A 25,824-nucleotide genomic window follows, 5' to 3' on the forward strand; every position below is an offset into this window, starting at 1 on the left:
TAAGGGTGGTAGGATTATTGCAGATTTGATTAACTGAAGGAACTTGAGATGGAAGATGGGGAGTTTATCCTGGATTTTCCATGTGAAACTTCAGAGTCATCACAAGAGTCCTTGTAAGAGATTGGTCAAAAGAGAATCAACCCAGGGAGAAGGAAAATCGGTGTGACTATGGAGGAAGAGTTGGGAGGGTTGCACCCACAAGTCAAGGGGTGTTGGCAGCCAGCAGCACGTGCAAGAAGCAGGAGTGGAGGCTGCCGTAGAGGCTGTTTCAAGTCACCCAGTGGGTGGCAGTTTGTAGAAGCAGCCATAGGACCTTACACACCACTCAGGCCCTGGGTTTTCTTAGGTATAAGGATGAGAGGAACAGCATTCTCTCTGTGTACACTGTTGTGCTGAGTGCCACCTCTCGGAGATTCCCGGGCCATTCTTTGTTCTCTGGCTTCCATGTTCTTGCTCAGCCCCAGGGACAACAGACTCAGCCTAACTGTGTTCATTTGCTCAGTTGGGTCCAACTCTTTGCGATCCCATGGACTGCAGCACTCCAGGCTTCCCTGTCCTTCACCATCTCTCAGAGTTTGCTCACATTCATGTCCATTGAGTCAGGGATGCTATCTAGCCATCCTGTCCTCTGCCTAGCTGCTGCTGCTGCTGCTGCTAAGTCACTTCAGTCGTGTCCGACTCTGTGTGACCCCATAGACGGAAGCCCACCAGCTAGTCAGAGCCAAATCAACCCTCCCTCCAGGGATCTCTGTGGACCAAGTTCTTCCCAGGATCCTCTATATCCTGGCATGTCCCAGGGCACTCAGACTCTGGTCTCCAGGTATTTGCCCACCTGTGAGACAGAAAAACCTCACGCTGGTTGTCCTTGAAGCTCAAGGCCACATCAATGCCCAACCAAAACATGGGTTCATATCTTCCTTCCCTGAATTATCAACTATTTTTTTTTATCTCTAGGCTTCTAATCATCAGCGTTTAAACATGATCAAGTTTCATCCATCATTAACTTTTAAAAAAATATATATATATAGGGGGTTTTGTGTGTGTGTATATCACTTGGTGATGACTGATGGGATTAGAGCTCCCATTCGGCAGAGACCCCCCCCACTCCACATAAAGGACACAGCCTTCCATTGCAGATCCATAGATAATTAACGTCTTTAAATGCAGTGGCTTTAACACCTGTGTAAGAATTATACTCTCAAGACTGTAATTCTCTTTTGTACGCTGGAACATGGAAATGTCTTCCTAATTTTTTTTAAGAACTGGTACATGAAGGTAGAGCGAGCCTGAGTTTGGTATTGGGTTGCTGTTTTCCAGGCTCTACCAGCTCTACCATTTACCAGTTTGGGGTCCTTGGGCAAGTCATGCGACTCGATGTTGAAATTTCTGTGCTTATTGTACTCAGTCGCTCAGTCACGTCTGGCCATTTGTTACCCTATAGACTGTAGCCCTCCAGGCTCCTCTGTCCATGGGATTCTCCAGGCAAATATACAGGAGTGGGTTGCCATGCCCTCCTCCAGGGAGCTTCCAGACCCTGGAAACCCACATCTCCTGCACCTCCAGCATTGGCAGGTAGACTCTTTACCATGGCACCACCTGGGAAGGATTGAAATTTTTCCTTCCTCCCAAGTCCCTTTCCCCTTGGAGATTGACACAGACAAAGATGTAATAATCAAAATCATCAACATAAATAGGAACTATACCTAAACAAAGAGGCAGTCATTCGTGGCCCATAGGGGATTATCTGCCTGTGGGATAAGCAGCCCCACCCAGGGAGTCCCACCTGAAGCCCCGTGGGGCTGAATAGATGATTGGCAATCTGACTATGTGCTCAGGAGCTCGGAGAAGGGGGCTGGAGAGAAAGAAGGGAGCAGAGGTTTTTCAGGACCAAGAGGCCATAGAAGAAGAGCAAGAAGAGACAAGAAGGCAGAGAATGAGAAGATTCCACGGGGGAAGGGCTCCCTGCAGTTGCAACGAGGGTGGGATGGAATGGGGAGCTGGAAGAGGGGCAAAGAAATACACCAAAACCCTACATACCATGCGTGGCTGAAAGCCCTGATGTGAGCTTGAACTACCGCAGGGAAAATATTCGCGTTTGTGGACTCTGGGCCTCTGACTACCTCCCAGTAAAACCAAGTCCCTGGCCAAACCTCCCCACAGATTGTTTCTGTGTATCTCACAAGCTAAGAATTATATTTTGCTATATTATAAATTATATTATGAAAATATTTAAAAGTTACATTTAACTTTCATTTGAAAAGTTTGCTAAAACAAAAGGAGAAGGAAGAGGAAGGGGGAAGAGGGAAGGTGACCGAATGTGGCCTTAAAATGTAAAATAGTTGCTATCTGGCCTTTTACAGAACACATCTGGATTATGGACCCCAACTCCATTAAGGGTGATATTCCAGAACTAGAGAGACGACTCACCTTGAGACCTGTTTCCTTCCCTCCCGGATGCCCAGTTTCTAGGTGAAAGCCTGGCTCATGAAATCACCTTTTGTAAATATTTGTCGGATAAAAGAAGTGAGGTAGGAGATAGACGGGTCCTGGGCTACACAGCTGGGGTTTGTCAAGTGGAGTAAAATTCAAGCTTTGTTCTCACCCAGACACTCCAAGGCAAAGCTACCAGCAGAAGCTGAGCTCTGCTGAAGTAAAGAGATAAGGTGTCCACTTGGAGGTCCAGGAAGACTTCCCTGTCTGCATATGCGCAGAAAGGTTTCTTGGAGGTCAGAAAGGGGAGACCCCTACCCCCATAAGTGTGGCCATGCACCCAGAGGCCTTTTCAGTGGGATCCATTTTTAGCAAAATGTCCAGCACGCATCTTGGGGAGGGCCCAAGGACCCAGTCAGGGGGTGAAAAAAGAAACAAAAAAGTGTGCTAAATGTAAACAAAGACCCAGAAGGACTGTCCTGTATAACTGATTCAAATCACCTTTTTACGTTTGGGTTCTCATTCAGGATGCTGGCACTCCTTTCCGGGTGTGTATTTCTGTCCTGTCCTGACTTAAAGAAACGGCTTCTCTTGTGCTGCCCCCTACACTGCACTATGTCTTTAATAATAAACTTTGTACCTGTTAGGCAGTTTTTGCCTCCTTGAAACGGTTTTGCTTTCAAACAGGGTAAAAAATCAGAGAACTTTGCTTCTAGCCTCTAACCCTTGATAGATTGGCAGTTAGGTTCAATGCTTGGACAGGGAAATAAGATCTGTCCTTCCCAGAACAGATGGAATAAAGGAATGAGTGATACTACAAAAGTGCTTGTAACCTATACAGTCCATGGGTAATGAGGACAAAAATGAATATTAAAAAATCTGTGGAATCTTCTTTCTATGAAGCGGAAGTTGGTCTCTGTCTTGGACAAGATCCTCTGTGCATTCTGAGAGAGATGTTTCCATTCACTTCACACCGAGGAAGAACCAATCTCAAATCTCTTCTGTATCGTAATTTCCTTATATTCTCATCAGTACCTGGAAAGCAGGGTTCCATGACCATCCTTGCAGAAACGGTACATGTGGAATTGAAGAAAAAGCCAGTATCAAAACCCCTGCAAGTGGCAACTAAGGCACAGTGAGCAAAATAAATAAATACATATTTTTAAAGATAAAAAAATTTTTTGAAACAAAGCAGACCAATGAGCTGGAGTCAAGATTGCCGGGAGAAACATCAACAACCTCAGATATGCAGATGACACCACCCTTAAGGCAGAAAGAAAAGAAGAACTAAAGAGCCTCTTGGTGAAAATGAATGAGGAGAGTGAAAATGTTGGCTTAAAACTCAACATTCAGAAAACTAAGGTCATGACATCCAGTCCCGTCATTTTATGGCAAATAGATGGGGAAACAGTGACAGACTTTAGTTTTTTGGCTCCAAAATCACTGCAGATGGTGACTGCAGTCATGAAATTAAAAGACGCTTGCTCCTTGCAAGAAAACTATGACAAACCTAGACAGAATATTAAAAAACGGAGACATTACTTTGCCAACAAAGGTCCATCTAGTCAAAGCTATGGCTTTTCCAGTAGTCATGTATGGATGTGAGAGTCGGTCTACAAAGAAAGCAGAGTTCCAAAGAATTGATGCTTTTGAACTGTGGTGTTGGAGAAGACTCTTGAGAGTCCCTTGGACTTCCAGTCAATCCTCAAGGAAATCAGTCCTGACTATTCTTTGGAAGGACTGATGCTGAAGCTGAAACTCTAATACTTTGGCCACCTGATGCGAAGAACTGACTCATTGAAAAAGACCCTGATGCTGGGAAAGATTGAAGGCAGGAGGAGAAGGGGGTGACAGAGGAGGAGATGGTTGGATGCCATCACCGATGGATATGAGTCTGAGTAAGCTCCAGGAGTTGGTGATGGACAGGGAAGCCTGGCGTGCTGCAGTCCATGGGGTTGCAAAGAGTCTGACACAACTGAGCAGCTGAACTGAACTGAGACTAATGAGGACTATCGGAGCTCAGGGAGAGGCTGAGAGTTGGCCAGAGGAGCGCAGAGCATGTGGCCCTGGAGCACTAGTCTGGAACTCCAGGTGACAGAGGACACCCAGGACAAGTCAGCCCCCCACAAGCATTCTCAGCGGTGCTCAGAAAAACGGAAAATTCTTTAGCTTTACATCAACTGGAGTTCAGACTAAGTCAGTTCAGTCTTAAGGAAAATATGGCTCTCCTGAGGCCAGAGAATTTGGGAACACTCAGGGAAAATATTGGGGCAATATTAGCACTGGCGTGTAATGTCCATTCTCATGATGTGCTCAGCGTATAGATTAAACAGAGCAGACAGCTCTGTCATACTCCTTCATGAGAAGTGCCGGGCTGGATGAGTTACAAGCTGGAATCAAGAAAGACGGGAGAAACATCAACAACCTCAGATATGTGGAGGATGCCACCTTAATGGCAGAAAGCGAAGAGGAGCTACAGAGCCTCCTGATGAGGGTGAAGGGGGAGAGTGGACAGAGCCGGTTTAAAACGAAATATTAAAAAAGCGGAGATCATGGCATCTGGCCCCATTACTTCATGGCAGATAGAGGGGGAAATGTGAAAGTAGTGTCAGATTTCCTCTTCTTGGGCTCGAAAATCACTGCGGACCGTGACTGCAGCCATGAAATCAGAAGCTGTTTGCTTCTTGGCAGGAAAGCTACGACAAAACTAGACAGTGTGCTGAAAAGCAGAGACATACTCTGCCGCCAAAGGTTCGTACAGTCAAAGCAATGGTCTTCCCAGTGGTCACGTACGGTTGTGAGAGCCAGACAGTTAAGAAAGCAGAACGCCGAAGAATTGATGGCTTCAAACTGTGGGGCTGGAGAAGACTCCTGAGAGTCCCTGGAACAGCAAGGAGATCAAACCGGTCAATCTTAAGGGAAATCAACCCTGAATACTCATTGGAAGGACTGATACTGAAGCTGAAATTCCAGTATTTTGGTCATCTGATGCGAACAGCTGACTCATTGGAAAAGTCCCTGATGCTGGGAAAAACTGAGGGCAGAAGGAGAAGAGGGCATCAGAGGAGCTGCCTGGATAGCATCGTCAACGCAATGGACATGAACTTGGGTAAACTTCAGGAGATGGTGCGGAACAGGGAGGCCTGGCGTGCTGCAGTCCATGGGCTCACAGAGTCAGACAGGTCTGGCCAACTGAAAAACAACAACAAAAATGTCCGTTCTCATTTTCTCTCAAAGTGAGGGAATCCTGCATGTTTAGCTGGGACATGGCAATACAATGTAGGATGTTGGCTGCACTGGACAACTTCCCTTGCAGCTAGGTGTGGCCCTGTGACCGAGCAATGGCCAATGGAACAGAAGTGGAAATAACACAGGCCACATTCAGGACATTTCTTTCAAAGAAAGGCTGTGCTTTTCCCTTCCCCACTTCCCATTAACTGGAAGGCTGACACAGCAACGGGCCACCTGCCAAACAAACCTGGAGTAATGGAGAGCAGCAAGCTGGAAGGAACCTGGGTCCCTGACAAAGTGGAGCCACCATGTCCGCATGCAGACACTGCCTGCATCTGGAGCTACACGAGAGGGGAGTAAACTGCAGCCACCCTTTCTTAGGCATTGTGTGTAACTTAATATATATTATCAATTCTGGAAATATGGAGCCTAAAAGGACGCATCATTTCAGAAAGATGCGATCAAACTCTCCTGGGTCACCTCAGTGTCTTACCGTCAATGAATGTTTATTAAGTTCTCTAAGGATGCAGCAGATGCTGATTGCAGCCATGAAATTAAGAGACGCTTGCTCCTTGGAAGGAAAGTTATGACCAACCTTGATAGTATATTAAAAAGCAGAGACATTACTTTGCCGACCAAGGTCCGTCTAGTCAAGGCAATGGTTTTTCCCGTGGTCATGTATGGATGTGAGAGTTGGACTGTGAAGAAAGCTGATCGCCGAAGAATCGATGCTTTTGAACTGTGGTGTTGGAGAAGACTCTTGAGAGTCCCTTATACTGCAAGGAGATCCAACCAGTCCATTCTAAAGGAGATCAATCCTGGATGTTCATTGGAGGGACTGATGCTAAAGCTGAAACTCCAATACTTTGGCCACCTCATGAGACGAGTTGACTCACTGGAAAAGACTCTGATGCTGGGAAAGGTTGGGGGCGGGAGGAGAAGGGGACGACGGAGAATGAGATGGCTGGATGGCATCACCGACTCTGTGAACATGAGTTTGAGTGTACTCCGGGAGTTGGTGATGGACAGGGAGGCCTGGCGTGCTTTGATTCATGGGGTCGCGGAGAGTCGGACACGACTGAGCGACTGAACTGAACTGAACTGAACTGAACTGAAGGATGCAGCACAGCACAAAACAAGTGAAAAATCCTGTCTTAACAGAGTTTACATTTAGAATTACTTCACTGAACCTTTTAAGACACCCCTCCTTTCTCAGGGAAATGCATCTGCCTTTAGAGATGAGAAGATGAAGGTGGAAGGGTTTCCATAAAGGTTTTGAGGTCACACAGCTGTCGAGTAGACATTCAGGATTCAGGTTTATCTTCTGCCAAAGCCACATTCTCATCATTAACACAGTGATCCCCAAACGGAGTTCGGTGGAGTCCCTAGGGGTAACAGGTTTGTTGTGGTCTGTCATGGATGGACGGTTGTGAGCGTAAGAGATGAAGGGGCAGATTTTCCTCTGGGAACACAAGAATGGCCTGAGATTAGTTCAGAGAGCATCTAAGGGCACGGATGAAAGACAGCCAGCTCTTGAAGTGAACCAATGGTGAAGGGCAACTGGACAACCGAAGCACGTTAGGCCCCCAAAGACAGATGGTACCAGAGACCAAAAGCCCCAGACGCTTGTACTTTTGACATTCTAAGGGGACCCTCGGGTGGAACAGCCCTGTCTGGGAATGGGAGTGCACCTCAATGTGCAAATAGAGCTATTTTCACATAAAGGGTCCTGCATTTCAATTTTGTCTGAGTTTGTGTTTGGGGATCCCTATCACATACCCACACTTGCACACACAGACATCAAGACAAATGATTCGTAGAAGAAACACAGTGTTAGCTAGAGGTGTCCCAGAGTGACAGAGCTCTGGGGAATATTTTCAAATATTCTTTCCATTTACTGGGTTTTTACATGATCTTTAATGAGGATAGGACAAACAGGGGGGGAAAAAGACTCAGAAGAGTCAATATATTTGTTTTTTAAAAGAACAAGAGTCAGAGATATTTTTCAATGTCCCTTTTTATATATTCTGAGCTTTCACACACTCCTCAATGAATTTTCTTAAATGGGAGAAATCACTCTCAAGGGAAATTTCTGTTTATTTTTAGTTTAGGTTTTCTGGTGGGGAGGGACAAAAAGTGAGTGGTTTCTGTAACTAGGTTGTTCAAATAGATCTAATAAAGCCTGTTCCTGGAAATGGTAGACTGAGAATTTCCAGTCAGAGGACAGAACACTGTGCTGTCCCCGCCTACATTTCACAGGCCTGGGAGGAGGGCTTCGCAGGATAAATACACAGCAACACCCGGGAAACTCCAGCATTCTGGCAGGTGGCCGCTCTGGATCCACTGCCCACATCCAGCTCTCTCAGGCAGGTAATCCGAGATGCTCCCACACTGGGAGCCAAGGGACCCCTTTCCCAGGGTAGTTCTGGCCTCGGTCAGGGGTCGGCAGAACCTGAGGCAGGAGGGAGGCGGGAGGACGTGTGTCCGATGCTGGGAGGCTCTGAGTCCTCTGAAGACCAGGCCTCTCTCTGGGTCTCAGTGTTGATCCTGCAAAGAGAGGGACATGCCATCAGGGCTTCTGGGGGCATTTCTGCTTTTGAGTCTTTGGGATTGTGGTTCGAGCCAGCTGGGCTCCATCCAGCTGTGTATCCAGCATTAGGTCAGAGCTCCCCCAAGGGCCCTGAGATGCATCTCCTTGCCTGGCACAGGGCGCTGCTCTCAGAGAGCCCTTGGGACAGAATTAGTGCAGTGGGTCCATCTGGGCAGAGGCTGCGGGGTCTCCAGAGGGGTTTGCTGGGCTCCACTGTCTCTCCAGGGACCCCAGCAAGCAGACAGAAGCTGAGTCTGTCCAACACTGAAAAGAAAGATGGCTCAGAAACAGAGCCAGCCCTCCAACCTGGTCAAATGCTGCTTTGGTTGCTAAAGTCGTGAACGACACTTTTGGGACCCCATGGACTCTAGCGTGCCAGGCTCCTCTGTCCATGGGATTCTCCAGGCAAGAATACTGGAGTGGCTTGCCATTTCCTCCTCCAGGGGATCTTCTTGACCCAGGGATCAAATCCGTGTTCCCCCTGTCTCCTGTATCGGCAAGCCGGCTCTTTACCATCCGAGCCACCAGGGGGAGCATCTGGCTAGCTATTTCTCCAGGAAGAATTTTGGGGGGAAACGTTTAATTATTTGTGAAAGAAACCATTACATCAGCTCTGCATAAACAAACTTTTGGGACAATTGGTCGCCCCTGTCCTCAGGCTTGTCCCAAGGCCCTTCCCCTGGGCTCCGAACGAGACTCAGCTCAGGGTCTTCCCTTCCACCTCCTCCTCTCTTTCCCTCCACCCTCCCACCCCAGCAGCCCTCTCCTCTGAACCCTGAGATGAGGGGGCAGAGGCTGAAGGGAAACAGTCCTGTTTGCTGAGGTCACAGCTTTGACCTCAGTCTCTCCTGAGGCTTCTGGGCTGTATCTCTGTCGCCAGGGATCACAGTCTGGCTTGTAGAGCCCTAGAGAGGGTGGCTAGTGGAGTGGGTGACACGTCTGGAACTCCTCTTAGGAGCCCGGAACCTGTGTGTCACCTGAGCCACTCCAGACGTTGGACGGAGGTGGGAACTGAGATCAGAGAGGGTCAGTCACGGCTCGTCACCACACAGCACTCACAAGGGGTCCAAACGAGATCCTCGACCAGGTCCCTGAGACTCTGCTCACCCTGCTTCTCCCCATCAGGAGGCCTTTCAGGTTCTTGTTGGAAACACCCTCCACGTGTCCACCTGGCAGGGACTGAGCAGAGCGCTCTACCCTCCTTGTTCTTTACACCAGCCCTCCTCAAGGCAGCCAGGCTCCAGCACGGCTCCCGCTGCCTGTGGCGGCCTCTCTCCTGAACCCTCACTGTGACCAGGAACCTCGACGGGAGAGCCTCCCTGAGGTCACAGTCTTGTCCTCAGGGGTGGGGAGAGGTGCTGCGTCCTCTGATCAGTGCAGGACTCCTTCCTGGGGGAACAGAGAGGGGACACGGTGGGAAACGAGCCCTGCTTCCTAGGCCCCTCTAATGGAGTCTGCTCCCGGGAAGAGGGAGCTGGGTTCTTGCTGGACAGCACTTCACACCCGTCACCAGCTTCTCTACCCTGGAGCCAGGCACCCCAGGCTCCTCACCCCCACTCCTCCACTGCTTGCTGTGTGACCTTGGAAAAGACCCTTCCCTGCTCTGTGCCCCGTCTCTCCACTGGGGAAACTGGTAACAACCACACACTTGATCAAACCGTGAGAGGGAGTCCAGAACCTCCTCATGTGTATTGGGAGCCCAAGAAGCTTCGACCCCTGGGAGGTCACAGAGCAGCAGGGCAAGAGACCACAGGGGACAGTAGGTGGCGGTTGGGATGTCATCTAATACACAGAGACTTCAGGATCTTTGCTTTTCAGACACGAGGGCAGAGAGAATGTCTCCCCTCCTGGCTCTGGGGCTCCTGGTGGCTGGGCTCTGCTCCAGCGTCCACTGCTTCCCGGAGAACGTGGTGGTGAAGGAGCAACACGGAAGGTTGGATGACCACACGTTAGCCTCCAGCAACACCGACTTCGCCTTCAGCCTCTACAAGCAGCTGGCTTTGGAGAACCCCAATAAGAATGTCATCTTCTCCCCGCTGAGCGTCTCCATAGCCTTGGGCTTCCTGTCTCTGGGGGCCCGTGGCTCCACCCTGACAGAGATCCTAGAAGGTCTCAAGTTCAACCTCACAGAGATTCAGGAGACAGAGATCCACCAGGGCTTCCAGCACCTCCTGCAGATGCTCAATCGACCCAGCAACCAGCTGCAGCTGAGCTTGGGCAACGCCATGTTTGTGCAGGAGGAGCTGAAGCTGCTGGACAAGTTCAGGGAAGACGCCCAGGTGCTGTACGCCTCCGAGGCCTTCTCCACCAACTTCGGGGATCCTGAAGCTGCCAAGAGTCTAATAAACGACTATGTGAAGAATAAAACCCAGGGGAAAATTGAGGACTTGTTCAAGGATCTTGACCCCTTCACAAAGGTCATCCTGGTGAATTACATCTACTTTAAAGGTGGGTACCTGGATTGGGGTTGGGGAAGACGCACATATAGTTCTCAGGCTTCAGGGTCATTTCTATCCCAGTTCAGCCAACTATGTTGCTAGCAAACCACTATAGAGAAATCTCCTCGTGGTTTGGGGGGCTTAAACACCAAAGCCCACCCCATCCATAGTCTTTGTCTATTTTAGCTTTTTCCAAATTGCTTTTCTCATTGTAGGGTAGGGATTACCTTATGTGAGGCAGAGGGAGGCTTTTTTTTTTTTTATTTTAATTTATTTGTTTGACTGCCTTAGTTCTAAGTCACAGCAGGTGGAATCTTTCGTGGTAGCAGGCAGATTCTACAGTTGAGGCATGCAAGTTCAGTAGTTGTGACAGGCTGGCTTTGCCTGGAGGTGTGTGTTATCTTATTTCCTGACCAGAGGTTGAACCTGTGTCCTCTGCATTGCAAGATGGATTCTTATCCACTGGACCGCCAGGGAAGTCCCAGAGGGAGACTTTTTATTTTGAATTAAACTTGCCTGCCTGTCAAAAGAAGGAGAGCTTTCCTTTCAGATCTATCTGTGGGGGATGGGGAATCCAGCTTCCTCTCTGATGAGACACTTTAGGATGCGCTCAGGAAGGCCTCAGACGTGGGCTCCCTCTAAACGGACCTGGTCTCTGGGGGTTGAGGTGGGGCTGGTGGCCATCTTCACAGTGTGACAGCCTCTGAGCAGCCTGGCCATCTCAAGATTCTTCAATGGTGCGCTTCTACTATCCTGAGGCAAGACCACATCTGGGGAGTTTCGGGGTTGGACAATACCCGGGCCACAATATCTTCTTTCTTTTTAATTCATTATTTATTTATTATTTTATTTATATATTTATTTTTTATTTATTTTATTTATATAAAATAAATAAATTTATTTATTTTTTAATTGAAGGATAATTGCTTTACAGAATTGGGTTGGCTTCTGCCAAACATCAATATGAATCAGCCATAGGTATACACATGTTCCCTCCCTCTTGAAACTCCCTCCAGGGCACAATCTTCCCAGATTCTAGCTGGTCCAGTGCCCAGTCCCACTGATAGGAAATTGCTATGACAAACCTCAGCCAGGAGATTCATAAGAGGCAGAGTGAAGGCAGAAAGATTTCACCCAGGGAGCCAACAGTGCAAAAGGGACTCAAAATAGATAAGGCACAACAAATTATCATTGAATCATGAAATGGTCAGGTGTCTAAGAGACCCTAGCTGTAGGGGACAATTTAGCCCTGAGTTAGGGGCTCCTGGATAAGTCCAGGGCTACCCTTCCTTCATCTGTGTTTTCATCTATTAATAAAGGCATGGTATGGCATTTCCTTGGAAAAGGAATCCAGGCATGACCTGCATTGTTTGTTACCTGTATCTCTCATGCTTTCTTCTCCTAACAACTCACTCCATCATGAGAATTTCTCCTCTAAAATCTTCTCCCCAGAGGCACCTGGCCAGCCCCACTCTCTGTCTGCTCCTGCCTCTCCCCATGGGGACACAGGCAGGGATGGAATCAAAGAAGGAGGTGCAGATGGATACGCACTCCATGAAGCCCCAAAGCCCCAGTTTCCCCTGGAAGTCCCTGCCTCAGCAAGACACTCATTCTCCTGGGTGGAGACCCGAGTCCTCTCATCTGTTGACCCCGCCCTGCCCTCCAGGTCCCCATGTGGCTCCTGCTCCAGTTGGGCTCACAAGGCCGTGGGGATGTGTGTCCTCCCTACAAAGCCAACGGCTAATCTCTGGTCACTTGCTCCCTTGAAGGACCAGGAGGTCCCGTATCTCCCCAGGCCCAGCCTCAAACCCATCTCTCTCTTGCCATCCACATTTCCTGCTGACTTCGCATGTAGCACAATTAACTGGCTTTGTTTCATGCCCCGCTTCTCAACCCTGACCTGAAGGGTTCATCCCCGTCCCCAAGGCTTACCCATCTTCCCAAGTGTATGGTCACACCTGGCAGGCCCACCCCTCGAGGCACGTGGTGTGGGGTGCTGCTGGCTCCGGCAGGGCCGAGGAGGGAGAGACTTGCACTCACAGACTCCTCACCTGTCCGCCCACCTCCAGCCCAGTGGAAGACCCGCTTTGACCCCAAAGACACTGAGCAGGCAGAGTTCCACATGAGCGAGAACAAGACGGTGGAGGTGCCCATGATGAGCATTGGGGGCCTGGAAACCCCTTACTTCCGGGACGAGGAGCTGGGCTGCACACTGGTGGAGCTCATGTACACCAGCAACGACAGCGCCCTCTTCATCCTCCCCGACGAGGGCAAAATGCAGACCCTGGAAGCCAAGCTGATCCCGGAGATGCTGATGCGGTGGCGAGACTCCCTGCAGCCCAGGTGACTCCCCGGGACCCGGAGCTGTGCGTTCACCTTCCCTCTCTTCCTGGACTCCTGACCCCCAGCAACAGGGCCTCAGGAACGTGCAGGACTGGGGACAGAGGTGGGAGAGCCTGTACTGAGATATCCTTGCCCTCTGCTGCCTGTGTGGCTCTGAGCCTGGTTCCTTCTGTAAGATGATGGCATCAGAGGGGACAGGGCCTCCCTCTCGCACTAAGACGTGCTGTGTCGTGAGGATCCTCAACAAAGCCCCCAACACATGTGCTGTTGTCTCAGGTCTCCGTCTCTTGGGTGGGGGAGCAGATGGAGTTGTATCAGCTGAGGACTCAGGTGAGACAGACACGGAGAATCAGCTCTGCATGGGCTACACGCTACACTCACCAATTTATTTAACCAACCACTCAGCGCTGGTTTCACAGGTTACCAGCTTTTGTGTGCCAGGGACTAATTATGCTCTGAGGGTAGGTCAGCAGATAGAACAGTAAATTCTCTGCCCTCATGAGCTTACTCTATGATTGAGAGAGATGTACGAGAAATAAATGTAATGAATAATTTGGTGTGTTGAGTGGTTAGAAAGGGGGAGACAGGGATAGTAAAGCAAAAAGAAATAAAGAAAATTGGACCCAGAAGTATTTTGTGATTGTAACTAGGGGGGCCCTTAGGTGGGGTTTGAGGTGAGGGACTGAGCCTTGCGGATGTGTTGGGAAAAGTCTTGTTGGCCAAGGGAACAGCCAGTGCAAAGCCTCTGAGGCAGGAGCGAGCACGGTGTGGTTGAACATTAGTGAGGCCAGAGCAGGAGAGCAGAGGGAGTGAGAGGGGAAGCTGGGAGAGGTCGGGGAGAGGTCCTGGGAGGGAAGAGGGGGGAGAGAGAGAGAGCTGGGAGCGGTCCTCAGGGAGGACTAAGGTCACCTGGGGCCTTGCAGATCCTTTGACTCCGCACTGTCTAAGGGAAATGGAAACTCATCACAAGGCTTTGGGTCAAAGAGTGAAAGATCTGAGTGATGCTTTAGAAGAATTCACCCAGGGTCCCTGAGTGGAGAGCAGACAGCAGAGGACAAGCATGGCGAAAAGGGAGGCCACCAGGAGCCCAGTGGGGTCACCCAGGGGAGGGCGCTGGGGGCTGGACCGGGTAGGAGCAGGAAGTGTGGGGAGGGGTCGGGCTCTGGGAAAACCCTGAGGGTAGACACACGGGCCAGGAGGTGGGATTCAGGAGACCGATCTCAGGGGGACAAGAGAGGGAGAGGCAGTGCTGGGCCAGGGTCTGCAGGGGCAGGTAGGGAGGGGGTGTGGGCAGCATTAGGGGGGCAGGGTACCCCCCCCCCCGACCCAGAGTCCCGCTCCCAGGCTCACACTCCCCGGCCACTCCCTGTGCTTCTCGGGGGCCCTCAGCTCCCTGCTGAGAGGGGAGGGCTGTCCTTGGCCCTCTGTTCTGGGGGGAGGGTCTGCAGACCCAGGAGGGAAGGGTGTGGGAGGCACTCTATAAAGCGCAGGGGACTGGAGGCCTTGGGGGCCTCCCCTGACCCCTTCCGGGGCCCCGGGTCCTCCCCCTTTGCAGATCCCAGGAGACCCGGGACAAGGGGCCCCTTCCCCCTGCGTGTGCTCCCTTCCCAGCCCTCCCCCTCCCACCCCAAGAGCTGCCACAGGGCAGGAGTGCAGTGAATAGTGGAAAGGGTGGAGAGAATATTCACACACCTTGATTTACAGGCCCTGAGGGGACGCGTGCCTCTACATTCCTGGCCCGTAAAGGATACTCAGTAGGAATTTATTGACCAATATATAAAGGAGGGAGGAAGGATGAATGTAAGGAAGAAAGAAAGTAGCTCAACGAGGAGGAATAGCTACCTCCCTGCTCTGAGGGACCCAAAGTTTAAGGGGAGCCTCAGTCCCCTCGCATTTCGCATCTGTCGGACCAGTCACCATGGTAAGAGTCTTAAGGGAAGTACAGACAGATAGGGAGGGACCTGGGGGTGGGAGACAGCATCTCTCACTCCAGGAACCTACTGGCGGCTCTGCTCAGATGCAGCAGCCCTGCCCGCAAGTAACTCACCGGGAAGGCAAGATGGAGTCTGAATTGGACGTTTCAGGTCCCCAAACCCGTGAATGCAGCCCCGAGCCCTCCACGTCCCACCGTGGACCCTGCCAAGCCCCTCCCACCTTGCAGCAGCACCTCTTTCCTGCTGGTGCCTCCACCTGCCTCATGGCCTCCTGCTCACCCAGCCCACTCCTTCCCCTCCCCAGGGACTCAAACTGGATGCCACCTCCTGCAAGAAGCCTTCCTGGTGACCCTGGTACATCCCTCCCGGTACTCCCCCCTCCCCACCACCCCCAGCACGATCTCCCAGCAGCTGTGGAATCCGTGTTGGAGAAGGGTGATTCCTGAGCCCTGCAGGCTTGCAGGGGAGAAGCAGGGCCAGGTGGGGACAAGCCCACAGCCCTCTGCCTCGGCACACTGTTCTGAAGGTGAGATGGCTGCAGACAGGAATGCATAGTTAAGGAATTAAAGAGAGTTCGCTCGAGGAATCCAGAAACTGAGGAAAGGAGGATTTCTTCTAGGGAGAATGGGGTGGGTGGAGATGAAACCAAGGAAGACCTCGCTGAGACGTGGGAGGAAGGTGAGCACCGAGTTGAGCAAGCCATCAAGTTTATTTTCTCACCTCCTAGCTTGATAGATGCCCTCTACCTGCCAAGGTTTTCCATCTCCAGCAACTATAATCTGCAACGCAGCCTTTCTAAGCTGGGCATCCGGAAAGTCTTCACCTCTGAGGCTGACCTGTCAGGAATCACAGATGTCATGGACTTAGAAGTTTCCCAGGTGAGTTTTTAAACTCTGAACATTTCATCTTCCACATGGGAGCTTAAAATGTAACAGCCAGGTGGACCTTTGGGTAATCCTGGATTTGCATATCAACCACATTTCTCATTGATCAGTTCAGTTCAGTTGCTCAGTCATGTCTGACTCTTTGCGACCCCATGGACTGCAGCACGCCAGGCCTCACCGTCCATCACCGACTCCCGGAGCTTGCTCAAACTCATGTCCATTGAGTTGGTGATGCCATCCAACCATCTCATCCTCTGTTGTCCCCTTCTCCTCCTGTCTTCAATCTTTCCCAGCATCAGGATCTTTTCCAATGAGTCAGTTCTTTGCATCAGGTGGCCAGTGTATTGGAGCTTCAGTTTCAGCATCAGTCCTTCCAAAGACTATTCTGGACTGATTTTCTTTAGGACGGACTGGTTGGATCTCCTTGCAGTCCAAGGGACTCTGAAGAGTCTTCTCCAACACCACATTTCAAAAGAATCAGTTCTTTGGTGCTCGGCTTTCTTTATGGTCCAACTCTCAAATCCATACATGACTACTGGAAAGATCATAGCTTTGACTACATAAACCTTTATTGGTAAAGTGATGTCTTTGCTTTTTAATATGCTGGGCATTACTCAGATACCCTGCCTGCAATCCTCAAGCCCAGGGGAGCTGAGTTATAACCCTCTTGGGGACTGGTTCTACCTTCTTTGTAATATATTTTGGGATAGACATCAGTCTTGGGAACGTGCCTGAGGTGGAATCAGCTATAAACCCCCATCCCTTGCAGCACCTTTTACTGCCTATGGGATAAATTATTAAAGCCCTTAGTCCTGAATCTGGTCATTTTTAAAAGACGAATGATAGTTCTTGGCTCTGTGTAGTCCTCAGCAAAGCAGGTAAGAGGTAATAGGTACTGATAACGGATCAGGGCCATCATGATCAATACACACTAAGAGCAGGAAAGAAGAACACGAGGGGTCCTGGTACTGCCATCCTAGAAGCAGAGAAGTTAGAATAAATGGGGGTGGCTGGGCAGCCCTGCAGTCTCCCCTGCACCCACCTGCCAGAGGACCTGGAACAGGAGGCACAGGTGCTGTGGGCCTCGTGGTCCAGGGCTGGGAAGCCAATCCTAGGCGAGGTAGCTGAGGGCTCAGGGACACATCAGCTGGGGCAGGAGAGGAGCAGAAAGCAGTGCTTGTCCATCTGCTGCTTTGACATGGAGAGACTGTGGATGGTTCCCTGCAAGAAAAATGCCTCAATCTGGCCCTCCCCCCTACACCAGGGGGTGTTTGGGGGACAGCACAGTCTCTGGACTCAGACAGAGGAGATTCAAATCAGGGAGCCCCTGCTCTTTGCTTCTCTGACCCTGGGCCCAGGACTTCCAGCCTTTGACTTGCTTTGCACAGCCGTGGGTCACGTCTGTGTGAACTGGCCAACAGGTTTGTTGGGAAAAACAAAGTTGAACAGCTAGACAGTGTAGTGACAGGCCAGCGTCAGAAGGTGGATGAATGTCAGTCCCCTCAGAGGCACTCAGGCGTCTGCTCACCTCCCACCCGCCCCGTCTCCGATTGGTAATGCTCTGCTGTCTCTGCAGATGGTCCACAGTGCTGTGCTGGACGTGGACGAGGAGGGCACAGAAGGAGCTGCTTCTACGGCAGTGGAAGTTTCTCCCAGGTCCATGTTTACGACTATTGTGCGTTTCAACCGGCCCTTCCTGATTGCCGTAGTTCTCAAAGACACCCAGAGCATCATCTTTCTGGGGAAAGTCACCAACCCCAGTCAAGCCTAGAGCTCTGCTCTGAGCTGTGGGTGCCCTCCCTAAGGAGCGGGGTGCCCAGGTCCCTGGGTGCAGCCTGGCCCCTGGGCACTGAGGATCCACCCTGCCTGTCCCCTGCTCACCTCTGGGGAGGTGACAGTGACTCTGCTGGGGGCTCTACATGCACAGGGAGTCTGCGTCCTGGTCACGAGGAGGCTCTGAGACCTTCACCAGCAATAAACTACCTTCCTTGGAATGGCCTCTTTCCTGTGTGTCTCCGCCCTGATCCACCTGACTCCATGCCTTGCTCCTGCCTGGGCCCCAAGGCCGAGCACCCAAACCTCCCCACCCCTGGGCCCCTCTGCTTTAGACTCACCAAAAGGCCCAGAAGTGGGCTCTGTGCCTGTGACCAAGCCCACTGGACCGCAGGCCCAGGACAGGAAGGGGCCCTGTGGCCCACTTCTGGGGGTTCTGGTTCCAGGTCAAGGCTCACTCCTTCCTCCCCAGGGCCTGGGATGTGTCCTTGTGCTCACTTGCAGGGGCTCCAACTCTGACCTCTTCTGGCACAGCCCCTGGACCCTGCCATCCTGCACCTGAGCTGGGCCTTTCTCCCTCCAGGATCACCCCTCTGCCCCCCAGCACCCCAACCTGGGAGACTAGCTATTTGCAGGTTTCCAGCTGGGCTCCTCCACCACCTGATGCGTTCCACATCCTCCCATAAAAGAGGTAGGGCTGGCCTGGGGTTGGGGGTCCTGGTGACTAGGGTGGATGAGATCAACGTGTCTTGGTTAATCAGGGTCAGACGGTGAGCCACAGCCACGAGCACCAGCAGCCGTTCCCAAGGGGCCTCCATCCTCTGGGGTCCTTGGAAGCAGGGGCAGGAAAGGACGGTGACGACAACCGTCACCATGATCAGTGAGCCATGGAGCGTCTGCTCTGTGCCAATCACTGTGCAAGTGCCTCAAGATCCCTCCCCACTTTCAGCATCACACAGTCCCACCTGGGGGGAGGGGCAGTTTACAGATTCCCACCCGACAGAGATGGAAACAGAGGCTCAGGAAGGTGAGGGAGCTGCCCGAGGCCCAGCAGCTGGTAGGTGCTGGAGTCAGGACTGAGCCCAGAGTCTTGCGGGGGAGGTGATTCCTGACCAGATGAGAGGACAGACAGCTGGTTTGACAGAAGGCCAGGTGCCCTGTGCACCTGCTGGAGCACCCTGACCTCCCCGTGCACGGATACTCTCTTTCCCCAACACGGGGTGGGGATATGGCTTCCTGCACACCGGTCCCTGGAATCCAGAGACATCACAGGTCTCAAGTCAGCTGGGTCTTCTCCAGCTGTGTCCCCTCTGCCCTCTCTAGGTGGCACCCAAGTCCCCATCTTCCTCTTCCCTGCCACTCCTCCCTGCCCCTGCCCCCCTGCTGCCTCCTAGGCTCACTCACAGAGCATCAGTCTCATCAGACACACTCAGAGCCCCTCCTCCAGCTGACCCCTCCTCAAATCCTCTTATCCCAGAGGCTGACTTAGCCCATCTGAGCCCCGTTTCTCATCCCTGGTCTTGAACTTGAGGGGGGGAGCTCTCGAGGGATTGCAGGTGCGGGAAGAGCCTCCTGTGCAGGGGGGTCCTGGAGACCTGGGCTCAGCTCCAGGCTCCTCTGCTGCACTGGGGCCCCGCCACCTTCCTCAGGTCACCCAACCTCTCTGGGCCACTCCCTCCTCTCTGTGAGGTTGTGTGAGAATCCCTCATCCTAGAGCGTGTGTGCTGAGTCGCTTCAGTCATGTTTAACTCTGGAGCTCCTCCCTCCATGGGATTCTCCAGGCAAGCATACTGGAGTGGGTTGCCATGCCCTTCTCCAGGGAATCTTCCTGACCCAGGGATCAAACCCATGTCTCTAATGTCTCCTGCATTGGCAGATGGGTTCTTTAACACACCCCAGGGTTGTAGGAAATCACAGTGATCTTGGGCCCACCCAGGACCTGGATCAGGGCCGAGCCCCAGGAGGCAGCTGGTTTTATTCCCCTGGTGGACCTGAGGCTGTATCCTGCCTGGTGATCTGAGTCAGCAGGTCTCAGGGGGACCCAGAACCTACATTAGTAAGGGTCTGAGCTGACTCTTGGATCCATTGAGTCAGCCATTGTCACCCTTTTAAAGGGAAACTCGGATTCTTTTGCTTCCTGCTGGAGACCCTGATGGCCCCCAGCTCTTCAAGAAGAATACCCACCTCCTCACCACAACCTCAGCGCCCCATTTGATCTGTTCTTGCCAACTCTCTGACCTCTCCTTTGACCATCCTTGCCCACCCTCTGCCACAGTGACTCTGGCTTTCCTGCTGTTCTAGAATCTAGAAAGCTGCTTCCTGCCTCAGGACATTTGCACATGCTGTTAGCTGCTTGAACAGCCTTTTTGCAGCCCCTTCGATGGCACACTCCCTCACTTCACTCATTCTCTGCTCAGAGGTCACACCAACTTGGAGAGGCCCCACCTCTCTCCTCACCACTCTCTACCCTGCCCATCTGAAAGGATATAATACATTGGCTTGATTTCCTCTCCAGAATGTAAGCTCTGGTTTTGCAGGTGACATTGGGCAGTCCTGGACTTCTCTGTACTTGAGGTCTCTTGTCTATGAATGGAAGAATCAACTGAAATTCAGCCTCCAAGGAATCTTCATCTGTAATGTTTGTTCCCTATCAATCACAGGCAGAGAACAGACAGCTCTCTGTCTGTCCATTTGTTTAGTAATCTGCTTTTTGAACTTCTCAACTTCATTAAAATATTTATCAATTTCTAACATTTTAACATTAATTTTTTTGTTCATTCACCAAACATCAACCAAAAATTTACCATCTCTTGGGACTTGAGGTACCCGCTGGGGATACAAGAGAGAGGATACACAGCTGTTTCCTGGGGGATCTTGGGGCCAGTGGGGACCCACACAGAGAATTCACACAGAGCAGTGTGTCCTGTGCAGCCAGGGCCCTAGAACCAAAGACTTCTGAGCTGACAGGACATTGAAGACTCTTGAGAGTCCCTTGGACAGCAAGGAGATCAGACCAGTCAGTCATAAAGGAAATCAGTCCTGAGTATTGACTGGAAGGACTGATGCTGAAGCTGAAACTCCAATACTTTGGCCACCTGATGCGAAGAACTGACTCACTGGAAAAGATCTTGATGCTGGGAATGTGAGGGCAGGAGGAGAAGCAGGCAACTGAAGATGAGATGGCTGGATGGCATCCCTGACTCAATGGACACGAATTTGAGCAAAGTCTGGGAGATAGTGAAGACAGGGAAGCCTGGCGTGTTGCAGTCCATGGGATCGGCAAAGAGTTGACATGACTGAACAACTGAACAACATGATACAGTGGGTATCAGTTCAATGGGTAAATCAGTCCCGGAGATAAGCTCCTTTATTCTCTATTGACTTCATCCTTGAACAAATATTCGGTCATCAGCATAGGAAGGACGGGCAGCCTGGACCCTGTTTGGGAGGAAGTGGCCCCTTTTTTCGAGAGATGGAAATGTAGAACCCTGATTACAGCCATAAGCAATGGCAGCCAGATGAGGCCTAGACAGGGGAGTCTGAAGAGGCATGGTGGGCAGTTAGTTCCCAGAAGGCTTCCTGGAAGAGGTGGCCCCTGAGCTGAGATGGGACGATCGATCAGGAAAGAGCCAAAAACGGATTTCAGCAGAGAGAGGAACATGGTCAAGCTCATGGAGGTAGGGTGAGTTGGTACCCCATAGCTTGTTGCCCACGTGTGTAGATCTTGGACCTTGAGGGGCAGAAGTGTGTTTTGGGAGGAGGTGACCTGTGGCCGGTTCACCAAGCTGGCTGGTGGCCGAGACTCCAGCCCCACCCATGGCCCCACACTCACCTGAAATTGAAATCTTCACCCGAACCTTAGAGGAGCTGGGGACAGACAACAGGTCTGCAGGGCCCTGACACAGAGGCTCGTCCCTGCAGGGGGATTGTGACAGGCTGGTCTCCTGGGATGACCAGGACTGTTCTGAGGCTCCCTTGGCCCATCACCCACACTTAGCACCAGCAACAGTGAGTGAGGGGAACAGCCAGCCCCTCAGTGCAGGGTGTGTGGGAATCCATGGGTGGAGGAGAAAGAGCTGTGAGACTGGGAGGAGCTGGGACTGGGGCTGGGGTCCTGGGCTGAGGCTCAGGGGCTTGCAGCCTGACTCCCTGAGTCTCAGTTTCCTCCTTTGCCCCCTTGACTACTCAGGGTGGCCATGGAGCTGAAACCAGAGATGCACATGGACTTTCTTTACACCAGAGAAGGCTGAGCTCATGGGAGTGACACTCCAGCCTCTCCTGGGTCATTCTTTCCTCTGGGACACCTCCTGCTGTGACGCTGTGTCTGTCACAGGAGTGTAGCCCAGGTCGTCGAACTTACCTCCTAGGAGCTTCCCTTATGACTTTTTCAAATGTCATGATGACCTGATTACTTTCCTGGAGTGGTTTTTAAATGGTAAGTACAAGTCAATAGAACTTTCCACTTTTATGCAGCACGAACAGAAAAGTTAATATGTACTCAACAGAAAGAGTGTTTGCAACACTTTTGCAACTCAAAAACCTTGTCCTTCTTGAGCCCGCTTGGTAGCGGGCATGGCACAGAGTCTGCAGACTGAGAGCAGAGACAGGGTGTACATGGGTTAATAGGTTGATGCCAGACTTCATTATCTCTGAATTTAATGTCTGGGCATTTTATATAAATGGAACCATACAGCATGAGCTCTTGTGTGTCTGCCTTCTTTCACTTAGCATGATGTCTTCAAGATTCATCCACGTTGTATACGTGTCAGTAGATGCGGATACGTGTCACTTCATTCCTTTATATGGCTGTATGGCGTTCCACTGTCTGAGTGTACCATACTTTGTTTATTCATTCGTTAGCTGATGGACAGTTGCCTGTTTCATTTTGGGGGGTGTTACGGATACGCTACTCTAGCCATTCTTGTTCGGGTGTTTTTGTGGACACATGGTTTCATTTTGCTGGGTTGTAAAGTTAGACTGTGAAGAAAGCTGATCGCCAAAGAATTGACGCTTTTGAACTGTGGTGTTGGAGAAGACTCTTGAGAGTCCCTTGGACTGCAAGCAGATCCAACCAGTCCATTCTAAAGGAGATCAGTCCTGGGTGTTCATTGGAAGGACTGATGCTAAAGCTGAAGCTCCAATACTTTGGCCACCTCATGCGACGAGTTGACTCACTGGAAAAGACTCTGATGCTGGGAGGGATTGGGGGCGGGAGGAAAAGGGGACAACAGAGAATGAGAAGGCTGGATGGCATCACCGACTCTATGGACATGAGTCTGAGTGAACTCCGGGAGTTGGTGATGGACAGGGAGGCCTGGCGTGCTGTGATTCATGGGGTCGCAAAGAGTCGGACACGACTGAGCAACTGAACTGAACTGAACTGAACACCTGGGAATGGAATTGCTGGGTCATATGGTAACTCTACCTTTAGCTCTTTGAGGAAACAACAAGCTGATTTCCACAGTAGCTGTACCATTTTACATTTCATCAGCAATTTATCAGGGTTCAAATATCTCCATATTCTTGACAACACTGGTTATGTCTATTATTGCTAGTTATTTTCACCATTATGGTAGATGCAAGGTGGTATCTTACTGTGGTTTTGATTTACATTTCCCTGAGGATGAATGATGGTTCAGTGCTTCTTGGACTTTTGTGTATCTTCCTTGGAAAAATGTCTATTCAAGTACTTTGTCCAGTTTTTCATTGGATTGTTTATCTTTTTCTTATTGAGTTGTAAGTAACCTTTAAATATTCTAGTATACTTCCCTCATCAGATATGTGATTTGCAAATATTTTCTCTCATTCTGTAGGCTGTCTTTTTGCTCTCTTGATAGTGTCCTTTGATTCACAAAAAGTTCTAACTTTGGTGACATCTAGCTTATCTCTCTTTGTTGACAGTCAACATGCTTTTGGTATTGGATCTAAGAATCCACTGCCAAATCCAAGGGCATGAATATTTTCTTCTACATTTTCTCCTACGAATTTTATAGGTTTAGCTGTTATACTTAGGTTTTTGATCCATTTGGAGATCATTTTTGTACGTGGTTTCAAGGAAAGGTCCAAAATGACCCATTCTATCTTCAAAGACTACATTATGATGTATTTTAATTGAAACTGAATTGAATTTTTTTGCTACACTCAGAGTTTCTTGAGAGCTGGGACTCTGACTCTTTTTATTGTGTTCTCAATAAGACTATAGCAATTAACAGATAGTAGGTACCTAATAAATATTTGGTGAATAAGTGAATGAATAACTTACCATAGTATTTGTTACTGAATATGATCGTTGACGTAGTTAGGGTAAATCTTCTAACTTTCTGTTTGTTTTCTATTTGATCCAGCTGTATTTTGTGTTTTTTTCTCTTGCTATATTTTTGATTCTTTGAGGAATTTTTATGTGCTTTTGTTTTACTCAGATGTTGGCTTATAAGCTACACTTTTTTGTTGGAAATTTACTTTTCAGTTGGTTGAGGATTTACAGTGAATCTCCTGGGGCAGACCTTAGTTCTCTAACTTTCCTGCTCTTGCTCTGCCCTGTTAGCCACTCAGTCATGTCCGACTCTTTGCGACCCCATGGACTATAGCTCCCCAGGCTCCTCTGTCCATGGGATTCTCCAGACAAGAATACTGGAGTGGGTTGCCGTTTTATTCTCTAGGCAATCTTCTTGACCAGGGACCAATCCCAGGTCTCCCTCCTTGCAGGCGTGTTCTTTACCTTCTGAGCCTCCTGGGAAGCCCAGGAACAGGCAGACTTAGCTTGGCTAGTCGAGTCAGGGTCAACCCTCCCTCCAGGGATCTGTGTGGGCCTATATCTTCCCGGGATCCTCTTTTTCCCAGCATCTCCCAGGACACTGGGACCAGGGTCTTCAGGTGATTGTCCATCCATGAGACAGGAAACCTCACACTGGTTGTCTCTGCAGGTCCCCTGCCGCTCAAGGCCCCATTAATGCTGAAACCAACTTGATTGGTATTTGTGGATTAATACGTTCCTTCTGTGACTTGTCAACAATTTTTTCTCTCTAGGCTTCTTATCATCAGCATTCAAACATGCTCACTTTTCACTTATCTTTCAATTTTTAAAATATATGTGTTCTGTTGCTTCCCCCCCGCCCCACTTCCCTAGTGGCTCAGACAGCAAAGAATCTGCCTGCCATGTGGGAGACCTGGGTTCGATCCCTGGGTTGGGAAGATGCCCTGGAAAAGGAAATGGCAACTCACTCCAGTACTCTTGCCTGGGAAATCCCCTGGACAGAGGAGTCTGGTGGACTAAAGTCCGTGGGGTCGCAGAGTCAGACACAACTGAGTGATTAACACTTAACTTACAGCTTTTTTAAGGAAAAAATCTTTCTCCTGTGTAGATTTTTTTAACATTGAAGTATATCTGATGTGTGTGCAAAGTTTTTATATCATCATTTTGAGGGAATAAAGGTCAGAGAGGAGTAAATATACACCTTATTTTATTTTATTTAGATAACTTTATTTTGGCTGTGCTGTGAGACTTGTGGATCTTGGTTCCCTGACCAAGGATTGAACCTGGGCCCCAGAAATAAAAGTTCTGAGTCCTAACCACTGGACCACCAGGGAATTCCCCACACCTTATTTTAAACATATTCATTTTCCTGAATGTTTATAATCCAAATGATTTGATTTTAGAGGAGAAAGTCCTCAAGAATACAATCATTTAAAAACCTTTGACTCTCAAAAAAATGTCTTCCTTTATACCCCCTCTGGCTCCCCCTTGTCTGTCATTTTCTTTGATGCAAAATTGCTGGAAAGAAATGTCTCCCCGTGCTGTACCTGTTGCGCATCGCTCATTCTCTCTGAAATTCACAACCTGCTTTCTCCTCCCACGTCTCAACCGTCGCTGCTCCTGCAAGTCACCAAAGACCCCCACTGGGTGGGTCCAGCCTATCCTGTGAGCCCTCGTTGTTCTGTTCTCTCTCCCACCAGGTCCCCGTGACCCTCCTCCCCGTCTTTTTCCGTCTCTTTGAGTGCCCTCTCTTCCTTTTCCTTGTCCCTGAAGTGTGGTCATTGCTGATCAGGGGCCCCAGGCTCCCTTCTATCCACATTGTCACCAGGAAGTCTCGTCTCTCCCACGTGTTAGCAGATTTCCGGGTCCTGCTCAGATTTCCTTACTCATTGACAGATCCCTTGAAGCAAATGCTGACTGTTCATTTCATCGTGGATGTGGGCCACGA

The 25,824-nt window shown here is 50.2% G+C and overlaps 1 protein-coding gene and 1 non-coding gene across 3 annotated transcripts; one reads left to right on the forward strand and one right to left on the reverse strand.

Annotated features, from left to right (window-relative positions):
* The first annotated feature begins 7,960 nt into the window (after window positions 1–7,960).
* LOC129550095 (serpin A3-3-like) lies at window positions 7,961–17,856 on the forward strand. 2 transcript variants are annotated; one of them, XM_088829879.1, is made up of 5 exons: window positions 7,961–8,031; window positions 10,070–10,699; window positions 12,759–13,032; window positions 15,694–15,844; window positions 17,427–17,855. In XM_088829879.1, exons 2-5 carry the CDS (start codon window positions 10,087–10,089, stop codon window positions 17,619–17,621), a joined length of 1,233 nt encoding a protein of 410 aa, XP_088686005.1. In that variant the 5' UTR covers window positions 7,961–8,031; window positions 10,070–10,086; the 3' UTR covers window positions 17,622–17,855. The 2 variants fall into 2 exon arrangements, with proteins under 2 accessions (XP_088686005.1, XP_055273559.2); XM_055417584.2 differs by having other exon boundaries at window positions 7,981–8,027; window positions 17,427–17,856.
* Window positions 17,857–25,138: 7,282 nt separating this feature from the next.
* On the reverse strand, window positions 25,139–25,210 carry TRNAK-UUU (transfer RNA lysine (anticodon UUU)). The gene has a single exon. It is a non-coding gene; the product is annotated as a tRNA-Lys (tRNA).
* Window positions 25,211–25,824: the final 614 nt, after the last annotated feature.

This window comes from Moschus berezovskii, chromosome 21 (assembly GCF_049115385.1).
Source record: "Moschus berezovskii isolate FMDL1 chromosome 21, NW_MosBer_1.0, whole genome shotgun sequence".
NCBI classification, from domain to species: Eukaryota; Metazoa; Chordata; class Mammalia; order Artiodactyla; family Moschidae; genus Moschus; species Moschus berezovskii.